This window comes from Anabas testudineus, chromosome 19 (genome assembly GCF_900324465.2).
Source record: "Anabas testudineus chromosome 19, fAnaTes1.2, whole genome shotgun sequence".
Classification (NCBI taxonomy): Eukaryota; Metazoa; Chordata; class Actinopteri; order Anabantiformes; family Anabantidae; genus Anabas; species Anabas testudineus.
Window position 1 is genome coordinate 16,757,653 of NC_046628.1, and position 18,968 is coordinate 16,776,620.

The 18,968-nt window shown below is 43.8% G+C and overlaps 2 protein-coding genes across 2 annotated transcripts; both read right to left on the reverse strand.

The window, feature by feature from the left end:
• Positions 1-462: 462 nt before the first annotated feature.
• On the reverse strand, positions 463-5,769 carry LOC113155967 (BTB/POZ domain-containing protein 17). Its single transcript, XM_026350732.1, has 3 exons — positions 4,449-5,769; positions 3,027-3,321; positions 463-2,470 (listed from the first exon to the last, which is right to left on the reverse strand). The coding sequence occupies exons 1-3, from the start codon at positions 4,510-4,512 to the stop codon at positions 1,396-1,398; spliced, it is 1,434 nt and encodes a 477-aa protein (XP_026206517.1). The 5' UTR covers positions 4,513-5,769; the 3' UTR covers positions 463-1,395.
• A 2,223-nt stretch (positions 5,770-7,992) lies between these two features.
• On the reverse strand, positions 7,993-18,903 carry st6galnac (ST6 (alpha-N-acetyl-neuraminyl-2,3-beta-galactosyl-1,3)-N-acetylgalactosaminide alpha-2,6-sialyltransferase). Its single transcript, XM_026351655.1, has 10 exons — positions 18,759-18,903; positions 17,290-17,662; positions 13,771-14,080; positions 12,154-12,319; positions 11,605-11,779; positions 10,712-10,850; positions 10,516-10,619; positions 10,333-10,416; positions 10,073-10,172; positions 7,993-9,660 (listed from the first exon to the last, which is right to left on the reverse strand). Exons 2-10 carry the CDS (start codon positions 17,424-17,426, stop codon positions 9,490-9,492), a joined length of 1,386 nt encoding a protein of 461 aa, XP_026207440.1. The 5' UTR covers positions 17,427-17,662; positions 18,759-18,903; the 3' UTR covers positions 7,993-9,489.
• Between the last annotated feature and the right edge of the window lie 65 nt (positions 18,904-18,968).

Genomic DNA, 18,968 nt, shown 5'->3' on the forward strand with positions numbered 1-18,968 from the left:
TTTCTAGTCACATAAACACATTATAAACCCTAAAAAACCCTGCAGCTGTTCTCACAAAGCTTCCTGAGTCCAAAGAGGGAAGAAATTCTCAGAAAAGCCTGAGAACTGTGACGTTTTCTAAGAATTTTCACCCACAGATAAAAGCAGATCATAGTAAAGATAAAAGTTATTCATGAAGCATCGGAGCCTTGGAGGACAGCTGACAAACAGTGGACGACAGAGAGGAAGAAATATTCTGCAAACACTGAACGACTTAATGAAACGCACAGTTTAGATCAAGCAGAGATGTTGATGATGCCAGAAGTTTATAAAATGTTGAAAATCCTCTGATCAGACAACAGCTTTAAATAATTTTTAGAGCAGTGAGGTGACGTTAAGTGTGAAATCTGTAGAAACATCTTTATTATCAGGTAACAGTGATTAATGCAACAGTGAATCTAAAGGCTTCAATCACAACAGTGAACTAACGTCAGGGTGAATCTACTGTGGGTGGAGGTTCAGAAGAGGCTCAGTAAATAAATAATGACCAAAGTAAAAAGTGAAAATCCTCCTGTAAAACGTGACGTTCAGCAGGACGAACGTTTGGTGCCCGGGAAGCAACGATTTGATGATTTATAATTCAAAATCCACACATGTAGAAATCTGCACTTATTCATTCAGAGATTAAACAGATTTTAATGACTGTGTTTCAGTGAGAGTCGATTTTGAAGTTAAATCATCAAGTCGGTGTTTACTGGGTGATAAATGACAACAGAGACCCCTTAATAGTTAACGGGGTAATATAGCACCAATATATTAAAAACAATACAAATCAAATGAGAAAGGGATCAAAGGTCAAAGGATAATGTTGGTAAATGAGAATCAGATATTTCTTCTGTCAACAAACCCTCTCCTTCCTCTCTACCCTGCTTCTAGTTCCTAAAGACTTTTCAGAGTTTCATTTTTAAATCCTCTCTAGTTTCCTAAAGCAGGAGGCCGAAGGTCTTATCAAACACGAAAACCAGAAGAATAGTGCCCTCACTCCTGAGGATGAATACACATGGTGAGTGTGCACGGCATGTTTAGTTTTGGCTCATGACGTGTTTTAGGAGGAATAAACTATTATAACTACCTACTACTGTCCTATCAGCTCTGAATGCATGAATTATTGTGGAGTTTGTTGACGGTAAGAAACACAGACAGCACCAGGTTTCTTCCTACTAAAACTTTAAGAGACACGTTTCCTTTTACAAAATGCTCTCAGACAAACATGAAACAAGCTCCTGGTTTTTAATTGTCAGGTTAAAAACTGCAGCTGTACGAGACAAATCACAGATGAGGAGGATTCGGATCCGTGTCCCCATGATGGGATATGAGTGCAGTTAGGTATGGGGGCTCAGGGGTGCACATGGAGGGTCAGTTCTTGGTGCTTATGAGGGTCTGGTACAGGGGCTTCACCACAATATGGAGGTGGAGGGAGCTGTCGATGAGGTATTCAGACGTCCGGCGGTACAGGTCAGCCTCAGCCAGGAAATCCCCATTTTCCTCGGTGCTCTGGTGGAAGTTGTAGACGTGTTTCACCACAACCTTCCCCTCTTGGTGAGCCATCACAAGCACCGTCTTCTGGAAGTTCACCCCAGCGAAGTCGGCGCTGGACGTTGCCGGTGTGATGATGACACGAGGGCGGCCTCCTTCCACTCGTGTCGGCTGCATGGCGCCCGTCTCTGTGTACATGGGCCTCATGCTGAGGGGCAGCCAGCGAGGCGAGAACAAAGCGTTCCAGGTCACCCGCTTGTTGGCGTCGTGGCCGCTGGGCCCCAGCTGGGTCTGGAAGCTGATGCTGCGGTCGTCTCGCGTTGGGTTGCTGATGACCCAGGGCGACCCCCACAGTGGGGAGAGGTAGTTCCTGGGCATGAAGAGGCTGCAGTTGACGTCAAAGTATTTGGCCATGTGCATGGGTGAGGCTGAGTGAAACTGGTAGGACATATAGAGCAGGTCACGCACCGACTCCTGATAGCGAGCCAGCACTGACGAGTGGGTCTGCAGGCGGAAGAGTTCTCGAGGAGGCATCATGGCGTAGCGCACAGCTCTCAAAGCGTTCTCTGCCGTCAAGCCGTCTGGCTCATTCTGGATTATCCAGGCCTCCAGCCCTGCAAAGAGTTCCATCTCACTCTGCAGGATCAGGTCTGAGCGCTGCAGCAGGGACATGAGCAGGTGGCTGCTCATGGTCAGCCACTCTGCGCTCTGCAGCACCGAGGACAGGTTCCAGGCCAGATACTGGAGGCAGCTGTCCCTCAGAGTCACATCCCCGGCCTGCAGGGCGTACTCGTACCAGCCCGCCACGTGGCCCGAGGGGGAGTCCTGGGCCAGATTCTGGGTCATGTACTGGGTAATGCCCTGCTGAAGACCCAGCACCTGGTACTTGGTGGCCAGCTTGTGCAGAGGTGTGGCCTGGTCCAGACGCAGAGAGATTTCTCCACAATACAGATACCTGCACAAAGAGAGGAAGCAGAACAACATGTAGCTTCTGAATTTACTTCTGTAAAACAACAACAGGCACACAGCTGTTCTAAATATGTTGATGTCACTTGGGTTCTGTTGTCGTCTCCCATCTGGATCTTAACCTGCTAAATGCTCCACTTTGTCTGTGCAGGTAGTGTTCTGTGGGTTTATTTCTGTCAAGACTGAACCAACTCGGAGAGTTTCAGGCCATAAGACCAAAACAATGAACTGAAAAAGGCTAAAAACCCATAACCCATGGTTCATAGGAAAATATTGATCAGTTCATCTCTGACAAGTCTTGTCTGTGATTTAAATCTGAATATTCTAGTAACAGCAGAGGTGACATCTCTCTGAGATCTCTCTGATTGATCACTTTGTTCTATGTTGTATTCATGACTGATGGTCTGTTTCAGAACGGCTGCAGTTGCAGAGTTCTTCCCTCTAGAGGGCATGCCAGCTTAGTGACTCAGGGTGAGGCAGAGGGTTGATGAGACTTCGATTGATCTGTCTGTGACCTCCCAGCTGAGGGATAAATGTCCTCTCACCTGATGAACTTGTCGAACACAGCAGCACAGTCGGAGCTCTCTTTCAGCTCCAGCGTGCTGCCGTTGCGGCTCAGCAGCATCTCCTCAAACACGGGGCTCTGCAGCGAGAGGACCAGAGAGTGAACCTGGATCACCTTCACCTCTTCTGCGTTGGGCGTCTCCACCCTCAGCGACACGTCGCTGCCGTTTCCCTGAAGCAGCAGAGCCTCCAGACGTTGCACCAGGGCCAGTGAGTGGCTGATGGTGTTGGCTCCGCCGGCACCTCCATCCTGAGCACTTTCAACTTTCTGAGTGCCTGGTTGAAGAAGAAAAAGATGGAGTCAGGAATTGAAATGCAGCTCCAGACTCCTTTAAAGAAACTGTATATTTAAAGATGAAACCATTTAAATATAAAAAAGATTTGAAACAAACTACAGGTTAGAGGTTAAATGGAAAAGTGGAAAGTTTCTTGGAGGAATGTGCAGAAGCTGCATGTCAGTGATTTATTAGGACAGACTGCGGGGCAGCATCATGCAGATCCATGTCATCGATCGGTGCAGCTGCACATGAGCGATTGTGGGTCACGTTTAATTAAAGCTTTGTCTCAGCTCAGGCAGCTGGAACACCCCCCTCCACCCTCCACCCTCCCCTCACTGTTACTGCAACTGCTGCTCCTGATTCACGTTGCCAAAGTGCAGTTCCTCTTTCTGAGTCTTGGTAAATGTTTGGCACTTCCTTTCCCAGAACAAAGTGTGAACTTGAAGTGAATCTGGACTAAAGCAGCGTTCACACCTTCACGTGCCGGTTTATTAGGTACAGCTGTGAAACTAAGTCCGTCCTGCAAGAAAGTCCCCCTCGTGAAGGTCTAATGTTCAGTTCTTGATGAAGCCGTCATTTTAGAGAGGTGCCCCCTCACATTGGTATGAATAAAGTGGACAAAATAATAGAAACGCCTTTCAGTAAATTAAGAGCAGCAACAAAAACTGCAAAATAATGAAAAGGTGTGAAAACTGAACATTATCACTTCATGAAGAACTAAAATAATAATAAAATGTACTTTCCATTGGATTCATCTTTAGACTCCAACAGAACAAGTTAGAACCAATAAACCAGTAACAGTGACTTGAACATATTCAGTTCTATCTTAACACAGTTTAAACCTGAATATCTTGATGCAACAACAACAAAGGGTGTGATGTAAACTACAATGTGAATATTTAATTTTCCAGGCTGCTCTTTAAAACCCACAGACTTCATTCCACCTTTTCTGATCCTCCCTGCTCTCTTGAATCCTTTTTATTCTCATGTTCAAACATTCTTCCTCTAACATCAGTTTGATTATTTCTATTTAACAAAATCTGTTCATATTAAGTAGTTTTAAAGTTTTTATTATGTAACTACAGAGGCTCCAGCACAGCAGCATCATGATCCATCCTCACTCACCTGCAGCAGCAGCAGCAGCCTCCAGCTGAAGACAAAGAACCAGAAGCAGCATTAGTTTCACCATCTTCTCTTCGGCGTCTTCCTCCGTTCGTCCTCACCAGGTTTCTGTTTCTGTCTGTTCAGCAGCGGAGGGCGAGGGGGGTCTGTGTCTGAATGTGGGACAGGGGTTCTGCTCACCACATCCGGCCCGCGAACACACACACACACACACACACACACACACACACACAACCTCATCGATTTAGTGGGTGTAAAACAGGCCTGGGTTGTTTCCATGACTACCACTTTGATTCTGACTTTCCTATCCTTGGATCTCGGTGTTGCTGCATGACATTGATTTGGCGATGAGGCCACAGGGACTCTTGCAGGGGGGGTGAAGAACAGCTGGGATGCTGAAGTTGACACTGTTATTAGCTTCGACTGCAGGTATGAAGGTGAGACATCAAGAAGCTTTTTATTTGGATCCTTTCAGCTGTTGTAGGTTAGAGATGTGGGCCAGCAGTGAAGCCTGATAGTGAACTAGCACTATTAAGAATTGATGCTGTAGTAACAGACTCCACATGCAGATACAGTATGTGTGTCAGTGTGTTCACCCAGTTGAGCACACGTGCGTGACACAGCAACACAAGCAATTTATTCACAGCTTCAGGCTGTAGCACGCTTGGTTTAGGGGGAGTAAATTACACGATCAATAAAACGCTCTTAATGATCCCGATCACTTTTATAACAACATCTAAACACAAACCAAAGAACAAGCGCTGCTGCTGACTGAGGGGATCAGTCCTGTCTTTTAATGTTTCTGATCTCGATGATGATCCCTCAGAACTGCTCCTTCATCCTCATTAGACGCTTATCTAGTGCTGTTCAGTGTGCACGCACCAGATGTTCTGGTTCGTCTTTAGTGGAAACACACGTTTTCTAGGTTGATTCAATAGTATTCAGCCAGTGGAGGTGGCAGAAGTACACAAGTTCAGTACTGAAGTTGAAGTATTTGACTGAAATTGACTTTACTTTAAGTTCAAGTACCACTTCCAGAGTTCCAGAATTCTATACCTGCTCTAATATTTACTTAAAGCACAGAGGTATGAGTGTTAGTGATATGTACTCCACCAACAAAGCATCCATCCATTATTCTAACCACATTCCTCTTAAGGGTTATAAGGGTGATGGAGCTAATCCAGCTGTGACCTGGTCCGGTGGGGTGCATGGGCACAGCAGACACGGGGAGAACATCCAAACTCCACAGGCGACAGTTTAACCGCGAAGGAAGAATTAATAATCTGAAATATTACTGAAGTGAATTCTTCTTACACAGGTGAAAAATCTGAAAAGTTTTCTTGTAAGGGCCAAAGATTTCTGTTACCATAGCAACTCGATGTAGAACAAAAACAGCACACTGTCATTTATTCAAAGCAGCACACACACACACACACACACACACACTGTGCCCAGCCTGCAGATACTGAACCCTGACTTCAAATATGGCTGCCAAGGGCTTTAAAAAACTATCAATTATTATAATTACTGTTATTTAACGTCCTCAAACCTTCGCTACTACAGCACCAGGACACCATAACTTTAATAACAGCGAGAGACGAAGGCAGCACACACAGCTGTTCACTGACACTGTTATTAGAGTGTGATGTCCACTAGAGAGCAGCAGAATTACATCCAAGAGATGATCCTCACACAGTGAGAAATACATGAAAAATTCAAAATACAATAAAAAAACAACATAAAATAAAAACAGAAGAAGAAAAAATGTGAAAAGGAAACAGTTTAAAAGAAAGTTTAATAAAGAGGGTCACTCTAATTAGTTCAGGTTCAGCCGGTCAAGTACGTCTGCACTGGTAATAAACCATCAATGTTATTTATCATCTGCAGAATGGAAAAGACACACACACACACACACACACACACACACACACACACACACACACACACACACACACTAGTGTCCTATAAATTCTCAATTTCCCCTTGTTTGACTACAGTGGTCAGGATGTGGAAGTAATAAAATATTAAAAGGCAGACTCTTGGTTTTGGCTTTAGAAGCAAATAAAATCACAGCAGATTAAGTCTATAGTGTATTATTTTGTGCATTTGTAAGGAAAACTACAGCTCGGTGTCAAAGTTCAAAGTGCGGCTTCCTGCAGCACCGACCTGTTCTCACCACTGAGGGTCATCAGCTGGTGACTCTGCAGGTCTGAGAAAACCACCTGAAGAAAACTGGATCACACTGTGTGTTTCTGAGATCTGTTAATCCAACCTCCATGACAGAAATTAAACTTCAAGACTTAATAAAACAACTTTCAACCAAATTGTCCAGTAGAATCTCTGAATAATGGGAATCAAAGAGTCTGAAGACAGGGCTGTAGTATGTTGTACGGACTGGAGAGAGACAGATTTCTGACATAAACATGAAAGAAACCTTGATAGGATAGTCCCGTGTTCATCAGTTGGTGCTGGAAGAAGAATTTCTATTTTAAATTAATTATTAAATCATTAAATACAAAGTGCGGATTAACTCCACTGTGTCCGCGCTGTAAACGGTCCGGGTGCTGCGCCGTACTGTCGCTTTGAGTTCCGCCTTTTTTTTCATTCCGTCAACAAAACATTTCCTTTATTAACAAACTCTGAGGCAAAAGATCAAAATCCAGATTTTCATCATGATCAACAACGTGAACAAAATTAAGTTTATAGTTTGTAAAGATTCTATTTTACCAACAGTGGGCTCGTTCTTCTTCTTTTATTTCTCTCCTGATCACAAACAAACCCAAAGGCTCCGTACTGCCACCTGGCGGCGTGCGGAGAACTACAGCATAACACCAGGTATAAACTGTTATAGAGGGTATAGTGGGTGGTGGTCATACTGGATGTGTTATGCTTAGTTGTTTCTATGTTTCTGCTCCCTCATGTATGTAAATAGGCTCTAAATACCACCATCAGGCAACTCTGCAAAGTCTGACTCATGGCTGCAGCAACCTCTTAATGCACCCCACCCTGCTCACACCAATCCATGCACATCTGGGTCCATGTGTCTCCCACGTTGTTTCACAGAGTTCTCCGACGTGGCCTGCTGTAGATCAAGACTTGAGAGAGTGTGATGTTTAAAACATGACCTTGTGATCATTAACTCCTGGTCGGAGTTTGTCTGCTATAAGGCTGCAGTGTGGTCTTGAGTTTGTATGAAGCTGTGATTTTCAAACTATTCAACATTGATATTATATTTGTACATAGAGCTGAGAGCTTGTTGACGCAGCTTTTACATGTATCTGATGTGGGCTCAATTCATTTTCAGGTTTAGTTACACAAAACTATAGGACCTGTAAAATAAAATACTACAAATTTAATCCACATAACGTAACAAATGTGTGTGAGAAACGAATTCAGAGAACAATGAAGAATCACAAATCCACAGAGAAAACATCTGTTATTTTATAAACATTTTAAAAAAGTCAATTTGAAGCAGAAATTGCTTAAATCAATAAATCACTATTATTACAAATTCAAATAAAAAATATGAGCAGATCGCTTATTTGAGTATGCACTGGTTCATTATACAAAAAGATTTCAAATACACATCTTCCCTGATTTACAGTGTGTCTTTGGCGTCTTTTCTCTCGATCTCAGTTCTTACAGTATGTTGCCCTCTTTGTTAACAGTATTCAGGAAGTGATGCTTCAGTCCTGTTAGAGATGAGGGGCGACACTAAATCTCAGTAAACCCTTCTTCATTGTCAAGGCTCAGAGGAGTCCAGATGTGGAGGATAAACAAGTGGATTCCTCGAGACCAGTGCTAGGTGATGGTCAAACACAGAAAAGGCCACTGATGCCTCGTAAAGATGCTCTGAATCATCTCTTGAATTTCCACCTTAGTAAATTTCATCCAAGCTGCTGATTCACATTAAAAAGGCACTGAAACGTGTGGTAGAGCCCTCACAGCGCTCTTATTGTCACAGCGTGGCAGCTTGTGAAAAAAAAAACAAAAAAAACTGCATATGTGCTTAAAAGATATAAAAATGGAGAAGAAATAAATTAAGTTTCAGTTAAGTTCAGTTTGAAAATTGCATCCACAGTGAGAGTTTTATAGTTACACAGTGAGGCGTTCTGTTACTGCCCACAGTAAAACACACACACACACACACACACACACACACTCAGACACACACACTCAGAACGTAATCTGAGTCAATGTCAGAATAGACCTTGGCCACTGCCAGCAGTGTTCCGACCGTCTATTTAGGGCGGGAGACGGGTTGCGAGTGGCCGACTTAATTGCAGTCTTGTCCCTTGTCACCTCACTGCACCTCACAGTAAACATGTTTTTGGTAATTTGCAGTTTCAAATGAAGAAAACTGGGCTAAACTGGGGAGTTTCTGCAACTTTTCTTTGACTATTTCAGCTTGTAGCAGCATCGTGAGGCGCCTCAGATTAAATATTAAATTAAGATTAAAGTCCAAACTTTGATTTTGATTCTCAGAAGTTATAAAACTGATTTAAGTTGAAGATAAAATAAAATCTCCATTGTAGTTCGCTAACATTCACTAATGTGTGTTCTAATAGGGAGTGGTGTAATTTAAACCATGCATTAAAAGTATAACTTAGCCCCCAGCTGTGCAAAACCAGAATTACAGTAAATTATTCAGATTAACAATCTGGTTCAGTCATGGAAAAAAGACACTGCTAAGCTAAAAGTGGTCACGTTGTCCATGTGAAAATGTCTTTGACCAGTTTAGCCTGGTTTCACCCAGGATGTTAATCTGCAAATCACCAAAACCACGATTTCTGCAACACTGAAATCAACACTTCGATAAATAAACGTAATCTGCTTATTGTTAAAAGAAATCATGAAATAAAATCACAGCAGCTGTCAAAAGAAAACGTTTCCTTCATGAAAAGAAAACCTCGTCTACTTTTTCCTCAGAGAGTCATTAACAGTCGCTTCGAGAGCGGGCAGACGGGGTTTGGACTTCCTGCCTCAGGATCATGCTGGAAACTCTTATGCAGACCGGATGACATCGTGTCCGGTGGACCTGGATTCACCTGTGCATGTACAGTTGCATGAGGCGAGCCTCGTGCAGCCTCTGCCACAGACTCATCTCCATACGCAGGTCATGGTTGATGAAGAAGCCCACCGGGTGGTAGCTGGTGTCGTAGTAGTGGTCAGAGTAGTTCTTATAGTCTGGGGTCATGAAGCCGTACGCGCTCACCTTCAGTAAAACAGGAAACAGGAAGAGACACTCACATGATGCAGGTGTCAGTGTACGAGCTCCTGTATTTCATGTTTTGACTCGACCCCTTCTCACTAAATCATTTCCCACTAGTTGAACAACAGGTTTCGACTGTGGTGACGTGCATCGACATGATCTGATGGAATCTGCTGGGCATCCGATCAATAAATCACAAACTTGGCACAGCTGCTCCCTGTGTCCCTGAGTTTTACAGTGCTGTGGTTCACCTGCGTCACTGTTGGCAGCTACACAACATCAGACAAACGTGCTTCAACAAGGCCGAGTGCTACAAGTCAAAACGTTCCCACAGTATGAGGCGAGATGAGCCTCGTTCCACAGTAAATAACCAGCTGCCTGCAGAAACACGCAGAACAGTGACGACGGCCGTTACCTGGTCGCAGGTGTGCAGCGCGGCCAACAGCATCACGGCCCCCGTGGATGGACGGTAAATGTCCTTGTATTTGGTTTTCAGAGCATTTGATCGGAGGAATCTGAAACAGAACAAACACACGTGCAGTGTCTGATGAGGTTCAGCTGTGTGTGTTATTGTGTGGGAACTTCCCTCAGCAGCTTTTTCTTCTCATCTCATTTCCAGGTATTTGAAATGTGAGCTTTCATTCAGTTCACCTGCTCTGCAGACGACTCGCTCACCTGTTTCTGAGGTAACGGATAAAATCCGGGTGGTACATCTTCAGCTTTTCTTTGGAAACATCCTCTCCAAAGTACATGGATGGACTGTGGAGGAGGTCCAACATGATTCAGCACTTGTTTCTTCAGACAGACATAAATATGACACAGTGATCAAACAGCAGCCACTAACCCACAGGGACTTACTCTTTGCCCTGCTCACGGCCTCTCTCTACTGTAGAGTGTGTCGCCGCTGCCTTCATCAGCAGATAATCCCGGTCGTGATCGGGCAGGAAGATGTATCTCGTTTCCTGTCGGAGAGCAGAAGAGAGTGTGGTCTCAGAGAGACTCCGGCCTTCATGTCACATTATGATGAGGTTGAACTTTCAGTCTCGGTGCTCACTTTAGACAAAGGGGGTCCTTTATACCCGAATTTTGCATAGCTCCTCATGGAGTTCATTAACGTGTTGGTGGAGAATGTGTAATGGGTGGTCCGAGACCCCACATCCTCTTCAAAGCCGGTAATTATTGCCCCATTGGTTCTGAAAACACAAAACAGAGAAGTTGAAATGATAAACTTGAAGTAGGTGGTGACAGAACACCTTGTGTGGATGAACTAGTGACACTACACAGTGGTGATAAGTATTCAAAGCTGATTACTGTTCAGAAGGAGAAACCACGCACTTGGTAGCTGCAGTCATACAAACTGAAGTATCTGATGATGGATAGAAGCAAAGGTTTGGACCATTACTTACAGCCACATGTGATTAAATCATGAGTAGTGACGTAGTCTGCTCCACGATGACCACACATCAGCTTCTCTACACAGGAACTCGTAGACTCTTCTGGTTATTGGAGATTGGAGCAGTTTTTTCAGCACTTGATGTTTTATTCTTCATATATTTTTCAATTCAAATGCTGCAGAATGCTGCAGATATAAGATGAGAAATGTTCCAACTAATCATCTGATCTCTTTCTGTTTTGATGTTTGATCTGTCGCCTGCTCTTTGGCTTCAGCTCGTTATGAATCCATCCCTGACACCTTTACCTGAGCTCCGCTGCTTCAGGATCAAACAGAGCGACTGTATGTTGTATCCATCTGTACTTTAAGATCTGTCCATTACCAGGTATTTCAGTTTGCACGACTGCAGCCACCTCTGTTGTGTTTTCTCTCGGCTCGTGTGGTTTTTAAAACCTGCTTCAGGATCAGACTCCTGCAAACGTCCAGCTCTAGATCTAGACATTCGGTTTTTTAGCAGCATTTTCCTCTGGCTAAAACGAGTTAACAGTGTCAACCTGAAGACGTAGTGATGATTGTCGATCTCCTGCCCTTTCTTTGAATCCTTCAGTATCCCACCGTTTCCCACCACAGCACAGCGGATACACTTGAATTTGCCGCCACGATCCTTCCAGTCGTCCAACATCTGGCCGTTAGCAGAGGAGTTGAGGACTGAGAGAGTTTCCTTCAGTGCTGTTCACACAGAAAACATTTGATGATTTATTTTACAGATAGAGACTCACCTGTGATCTGCTCTGTGCTATAAACCGTGTGTTAATGAGTGAGTAATGTTCCATTCACTCACACTCACTGTCGTTCTTTACTTCCTCCTAAAGTTCATTAGTTACTACAAGTTAACCCAGGTTATACACACCAACACTGACCCGTGTTGATTGATATTTTAAGGACTTTGTACTGATTTATTTTATATTCATTTATTATTTGGATGTGACATAAATACTTCCTGAAGCTGTGTGTCCATGTTTCACATCGTCATTAATGTTATTTGAGCTTTAAAATTGGCAGAAAATGAATCAATTAAAACATTTTAATCTGTAGAAACTCACACTTGTAATCGATGCCTCCCCAGCCATGTGCTCCTGGGTATTTGCTCAGGCGCTCGTACTGTTCAGGTGTCACGTGTTTGGCCCACTGCAGGACTGGAACATCTTTCAGGAACTGTCCACCAAATTCGGTTTTTTCAACCTGGCTCTTGACGCCTTCCGAGCAGCTCTGTGGGGGCAGATAACACGAACATGTTGTTGTCAAATACAGAAAGTCGCAGCCCCACCCTCTGTGGCTGAGCAGCCACAAACTGTTGCTGTATTTCCATCATTGCAAAGCTTCATTAGACAGTTTGTACAAGTTCAACATTAACCTCCAGACTCTCACAGTCTAGAGTCTAATTACTCTGCTCGTATCGGGTCTTGACGTCTGCAGTGTCGTACTGACGGAGTCATTTCTCTCAATGACCTCATGAAACAGAAACAGTTCTTCCTACAACACTTTACTTTTCTCCTTAGATATTTTGTTTTGAACCTCACTCGACTCGACGAAGCTGGAGGTCAAACTAATTTGTATGATCACACTCATTGATGTGATGCATAAAATATAGAAGCACATGTAGAAGAAACCTGTGACGTTCTGTGATGACTCAGCTGAACCCCAAAGTGAACACATGTTTCTTATCTATGAAACCGTGTGTGTGCAGAAGGAAACTCTGGGAACCAAGATAAGTTTGTAGTTTGTCAACGGTTTCACTTAACAATACTCCATTGTCTGGGTGATATGATGTACGAGTGACTTTCCTCTTCCTGCAACAAACCACGAGTCGATTCAAAATGAGGAAATTGGTTGAAAGTCCGTCGTGGACTTCAGCTCACATAGACAAGTTAAGAGTTATCATGCACCACATGTGATGTGTGCAAAGAAAGACAAGCAGACTTCTGTCTCATCGGTCTTTCTGAACGAGGATCAACACAAATTAAAACATTTAAAGAAGAAATCATGAAGAAGTTGCACACATACAAACACGAACGCAGGAATGGCACAGAGCCCATTAGAGTTAATTACTGTGGGTTCTCAGTTCAATCAATAATGATGGAAAACATGAACACGACGGAAACGTTCATAGGACAGACTGTGATTTATCCCCTGAAAGCATGATTTCATTACACTGTTACAAAACTTTGTCAGGAGACACTGAAGGATCAGTGCTGATGACACTGAGGGAACACATGACTCTTTCTATTAAAGATTCCTCCCAGTGTAACGCTGTTAAATAGCTGATTTTTATTATTACCAAGTAATGAACTGATCCTCCTAACGGGCAGACTGAGTGTGGATCCTCAGAGACTGAGCTCCACTTTGTGCTTTAAAAACAGCCCAGTGAGCTAAACTTTGCACTCAGTGACACATCCCTTCATCACACCGTACTCTGCTCTGACTCAGTTCCACATCATCATCCAGCTCCTGTGGACAGTCAGTATCAAATGTGGATTAATCCGCTGCTGGAAATAGTCCCCAGCATTACCTGCTGGAAGTGCTGAGTCAGCAGAAAACAGCACACTGTGTGTTAAGTAGAGACGTCTGCTCTCATCACACACTGTATAAACATTGTGCACATAAGGACTTCAGCTGTCAGGTCTGCACAGGCAGATGGAGGTTAGGGAGGTGACACGTACCGTTTGTGGAGAGATGTCTTCACTCATGTACTCGTCTCCGATGAAGGGAGGCTCTGTTGTTCGGGCGGCCTGTGTGGGCTGTGGAGGCCGCAGTGTGGAGCCTCTGGTTCTGGTCTTTGTTTCATCCAGGAAATCAGAACGGACACCGATTCTGTTCCCTATTGCTTTTTGCTGCCTAACAGGCGTCGGTGTTTGGGTCGGCGTGGCACCCTCCACCCAGAGCTCTGGGTGGAGGGTGCTGGCAGGAGGTGGAGAACTCCTCTGGGCACCATAGCTCTGATTTAAAGTAGGCTTTGGAAAGTCTTGGGAGCTGCAGTGGAAAAAAAGAAGAAGTTGTGACTGATTAACAAGTGACCGGCTAAAAACTAAATATTAAACTAGAGTTTAAAACGAGTTCTTCTACATTATTTTATTATGGTTCAAACTAAATAGTTGATAGACACCACAGAAATACGTGACCCCCCCGATGATCATAAAGCACATCCTGCTCTTGTTGTTTTTGGCTACTCCCTCGTTTACCTTCAGTTATTTTATTACCCGTCTTCTTTTGAGGGATCAGACTCATCTCTCCTTACAAAGAGCATCTGCTGCTCTGAACAGTCAACAGACCAAATGAAATCCAGTCATGACGTAACATCAGCAGGGAAATGGGAATTGAATTATGGGAATTTCCACAGAATTACACAGAAATGAGAGGGAGGGTCTGAGTTATGACTCAGGTTCACGCAGCATGAACTTGGAAAACTTAGGAAGAAAAGGGCGGAGGCTGCTCTGAGCTATTAAAGGCTTAAAGATGCTGAAAACTATTTTCTATGAGCTGGAGTCCAACATGTTAAAACAGCAGCTGTCATCTCACACAGAACAGAAATGTCTTTATGTCAGCGGCTTCGTTCCTCATAATACATCAGCATTTATTAGTTACTATAGTTTAAGACTATAAAGTAACTAGAAACTAAAGCAACAAACAAACTGTGAGTGAAGATGTTGGTTTATGTTTTCACGGCGACGCCGTCTCGACTTGTTTAGAACAACAAGCAGAAGATGAGTTGTTGCTGTAACGAATCAGATCAAGAGAAGAAGTCACACTGAAACTTCTACCTTCTGCTTTTACAACACAAACGTGTGAGTATTTTATATTTCAGCAGAAGATAAAGTCAAAAACGGCTTGTTTTAGTTTTCCAGCACGTGACGTACAGTTTTTACCGCTCTGCAGATAAGAGTGGTAACCATGGCGCTCTGCTTCGCCCTGATTGGCTCCTTCTGATTAACCGGATGCTGATGTTGCTCTCAGCAGGAAAAACAAATCCCATAAACCTCAGTAACAAGGTTAAAATGTAATAACGCAGCTGAATTAAAGTGTAACTGGAACTCGTTAATGTCCAGCAGAGGTCGAAGGTTTGTCTGTGACAGGCAGGAAGAGACGACACGACGAACTCGCTGCTGTAGGTTTTGTTTTGAGGGATGTAGAATAAAAGATGTTTTTTATTCCTTATGGAGTTTTGTTATTTCCACTTCCTACTTTTCTTTCTTTTCAGGAAAACAGGACGAGTTCACAGTGAAAACAGATTTCCATTGATATGTGGAACGTGTTGCAGCTTGTAGACACCTTCATCCACTCTTCCAGCTTTATGTCAAATCTTATGTCACCTCCTCTGTACGGTTTATTGTGTTGACCTAGTCCAGTCCCTTATTTCTGGGTTGCTTGGTTTGGCTGCAGCCAGCAGCCAAGAACATTTTAAACACACGCAGGCAGCAAACGAGCAACGAGAATAAAAACACGAGAAGATCTGATTCTATAACTTCCAGCACAAACAACTTGTCTCCTACAGAGACTAAAACACATCCTGCAGAGGATGATCCAGGTTGATACTGGATTACTGTACACGACTGAATATTCAACCATAGTGTAAATTAAAAGTCAGGATAAACTTAAAAACCAAATACAAAACAATGAAAATCACAGTTCAACATAAGGAATGTTAATGAACCTGATCAGCTGTGAGATGCACATTAGAAATGATTTGCATATGTTTGCAGTCAGTGTTCATCTAAGAGTCCCAACTTTCTTAGAGACTGAATGAATTGTGTCGCTGCACATGATAAACATAATGATCCTTTTTGCACAGACGGTTTTAATTAAAAAACTAACTGTGATAGTGATTTCCGTGCTGTGTGCAGCTGAGTAAACCTCTTGTGGTTTCCAGTGTCCAGTGCTGCAGTGTTTTCTCTCGCCTGAATGGAAAAACCTAAAGGAAACCCTTTGTTTACCTTGTTGGAAACATTTAAATTTCACAGTCACAAAGTATTAACTGATTTGTTAACTTTTACTTTTGTTTAATTTAAATGTAATAATTTGTTGAAGTTTTATGGGTTAGTTAACCCCATCCCTGCTGCAGGTTGTTCCGTCTTTATAAAACACAGACATATATTCACACGCGCTCCTTCTCCCTCAGTCTGATTTAAAAATAAAACTATCCACATGCAGAGAGTTCAGCGTCCATTAAATGATGGTGTCTACAGCATCAAACAGCAGCGACTGCTCAGCCGGGACGTGACGGCGTTCACAGGGTTATTTTTACACAGGCTGCAGATTAAAGAACAGCTTTTAAAATGAAAGGCTGGAGAGCTCCACATGCCCAAACCTAACATTTGGTGTCTGAAACAGACCTTTGAGTACAGACATCTTATCCATTTCTTCTCCCCCCGACTTAATGCATCGTATCTGGACCTGCTGGCTTTTAAAGCTGGCCCTCTGCCCGCTCTAACAAAGCCTACATTTCACATACAGTAAGCACGTACGAGACCCCCTCCAGAGGAAAAAACACTCCGGGGGCTTTTTTTTCATTAGCTGTGCAGCATCTTTGTTAAAACCACAAAGATACAACTGGAAGGAGAAGAAGTGCTGCTCACAAAACACTTTTCATAGCAGAGTTTAACCTTTTGACCTGGTCCTGACTCTCTCTCCTCTGACCACTCAAACGAACAGCAGGATGTTCTGCTGTGAGGTTCTGCACTGAAACACACTAAATATGAAAAGAAATAATGACCAAGTGGTTGAAGTACTGCATTTAAGTAAATGCTGCAGTACAACTCTCTCAGCTGCCCCCCAAAGTATTTTTACTTTGTCTTGTTGGTACTTTTATTTCAATCAACACGTTCACTACTTCTCCTCTGGTTACCTGACGCTGTTTTCAGACCCTCTTTGTCACTGGTCTCTCTGGACAGTTCCTGGACCTTTAGACCATTAATTTAATACTACACCTACATCAAGGACTTCTACAGGCGCAGACCTGCAGTCCTGGAGCTTTGTCTCCAGTTCCTCCGGTGAAAACACATTTTAACATGTAATGTTCTCAAACTGAGGGAAGATTTGAATAAAAGCTACAGATCTGATGCTGACAGTCTGCACTGGAACCTCGGACATCATTTTATATCATGTCCAGTGTCAGAAAGCTATAATGAAGAACACATCGCTGCTTAAACTCTCCGACTACCTCTATTCAGAAACACTTCACTCACCTGCTGTTCTCCTGCGTTAGGCCTTGGAAAGGAATTAGAGGCACTATGGAGGACAGAGGCCCCAGCAGGTGCCACCACAGGACGTACACACACAGCAGGAGGATGACCAAGCCAAAAAGCAGCCTGCGGCGTGCCATCTCCGTCACGGAGAATGTGACCCCGGCCTGCAGGGTTTATGTGCTCGCCCTGCCCTCCGCTCCACCGAGAGGAACATGAGGAGGCTGAGGAGGATGCCGTCAGGCTCAGGATAGGTTTCTGTCTTTCTCTCTGGCCAACCAGGGGAGGGAGAGCTGAGTGTCTGTGATGCGATGGTGGGGGATTTAATTAACCCACAACAGGATCTGGGCTGCACTCTGGGCTTCTCTCAACACAACTATAGTCAGAAGGAGAAAGAAAGAGAGAGTTGGAATGGAGGCAAAGACTCAGGGGAAACTTTATCTTTGAGCTTTAACAAATAATCCTCTTTTAATGAAACCCTTCCACATGCCTCTGAACACTAAGTGCAGGGGCCCGGTTATCTCCCCTCTGTTTTCACTTCTTTCACGTTACAAAGGAAGAAACACGAACGGCATGTTGAAGAATCACACTGTCGCTGAGAGGAGCTGAATAGGAAACGTTGGTGAAGCCGGTGTCAGCTGCAGCTGATGGTCGACACAAAAAGCAGGAAGCCTGAATTGGAAGCGTATCCACCCCAAACCGAACTGTTGTCCTGGGTAAGAGAACTCTGCAGAGGTCAGAGTTAAAGGCATCAGCATACACAGTGAGGACCAGCCCTCTCCACTTCTCACCTCTTTGTAAGTGGTGTAATAAACACAGCCAGAGGCAAGGCCTCAGAAATCTGCTCTTTAAAGTCTGGAGCTGCTTCTTTAAGACACTCAGTCTTCATAAGTGGGGGGGTGACGGTGAAGATCCTCATCATCCAAGTGAAGTTATCTGGAAGTTGACTCATGGTTACTGGACTTGTAACGCGTCATTGTTCGTCCAAATAGCTTCTTCAGTCTGAGGAGAGTTGCCAGGACTCAACTTCCAGATAAAGTGGGGGAATAATAACGGCACAGACGTGTGTGCTAGAGTTTCCCAGACTTGTGGCCGAGGTTAAACGGGGAATGGAAAGAATGTGTTGCCTTGATTCAGTGATAAACTCCGTTCCATGTGTCTGATAACAGACATAACAGGGAAACTGAGAGAATTTGCTTTTTTCTTAAGAAAAAACTAAACGTTTAGCAGATTTCACTTTAAATAAATGTCTTTAAAAGTCATTAACTATCATCTAACATGGCTAACAAAGAACCAGAGCTAAATATAACAGGAAAAGACAACCCATGCATTAGACAGTGACTTCCTTTAGTCAGAGGTCTCTACTCTCTCGTCTGTTCTCATCTAACGGAAACAGAGAAACTAAACCAAACCAAAAAAAAAACAAACACAGGACAGAACGACCGAGTCAAGCACAAAGAAATTCCTCTCACCAGTAAAAGAGTCTCCTGTGATCCGTGGTCTCAGTCCTTCCTTCATGATGGTTGTAACATGAACATTTGCCTCTGAGTGGGGAGAGCTCTGCTGCAGTGTGGACTGGAGCCTCGGCACTGTATGGGCGGGACCATTGTGAAATAAGCAACAGCTGCTGGCAATTGGTCAACCCCCTCAACTCCAGAGCATGAGGAGGGGAGGGCTGGGGG

Coding starts and splice junctions, on each gene's coding strand:
- LOC113155967 (XM_026350732.1), bottom strand. CDS start 4,512: ATGGTGAAACTAATGCTGCTTCTGGTTCTTTGTCTTCAGCTGGAGGCT. Junction 3,322..4,448: donor GGCTGCTGCTGCTGCTGCAG/GTGAGTGAGGAT, acceptor TTCTTCAACCAG/GCACTCAGAAAGTTGAAAGT. Junction 2,471..3,026: donor GTGTTCGACAAGTTCATCAG/GTGAGAGGACAT, acceptor CTCTTTGTGCAG/GTATCTGTATTGTGGAGAAA.
- st6galnac (XM_026351655.1), bottom strand. CDS start 17,426: ATGGCACGCCGCAGGCTGCTTTTTGGCTTGGTCATCCTCCTGCTGTGT. Junction 10,620..10,711: donor AAGGACCCCCTTTGTCTAAA/GTGAGCACCGAG, acceptor GCTCTCCGACAG/GAAACGAGATACATCTTCCT. Junction 9,661..10,072: donor CGCTGCACACCTGCGACCAG/GTAACGGCCGTC, acceptor GTTTTACTGAAG/GTGAGCGCGTACGGCTTCAT.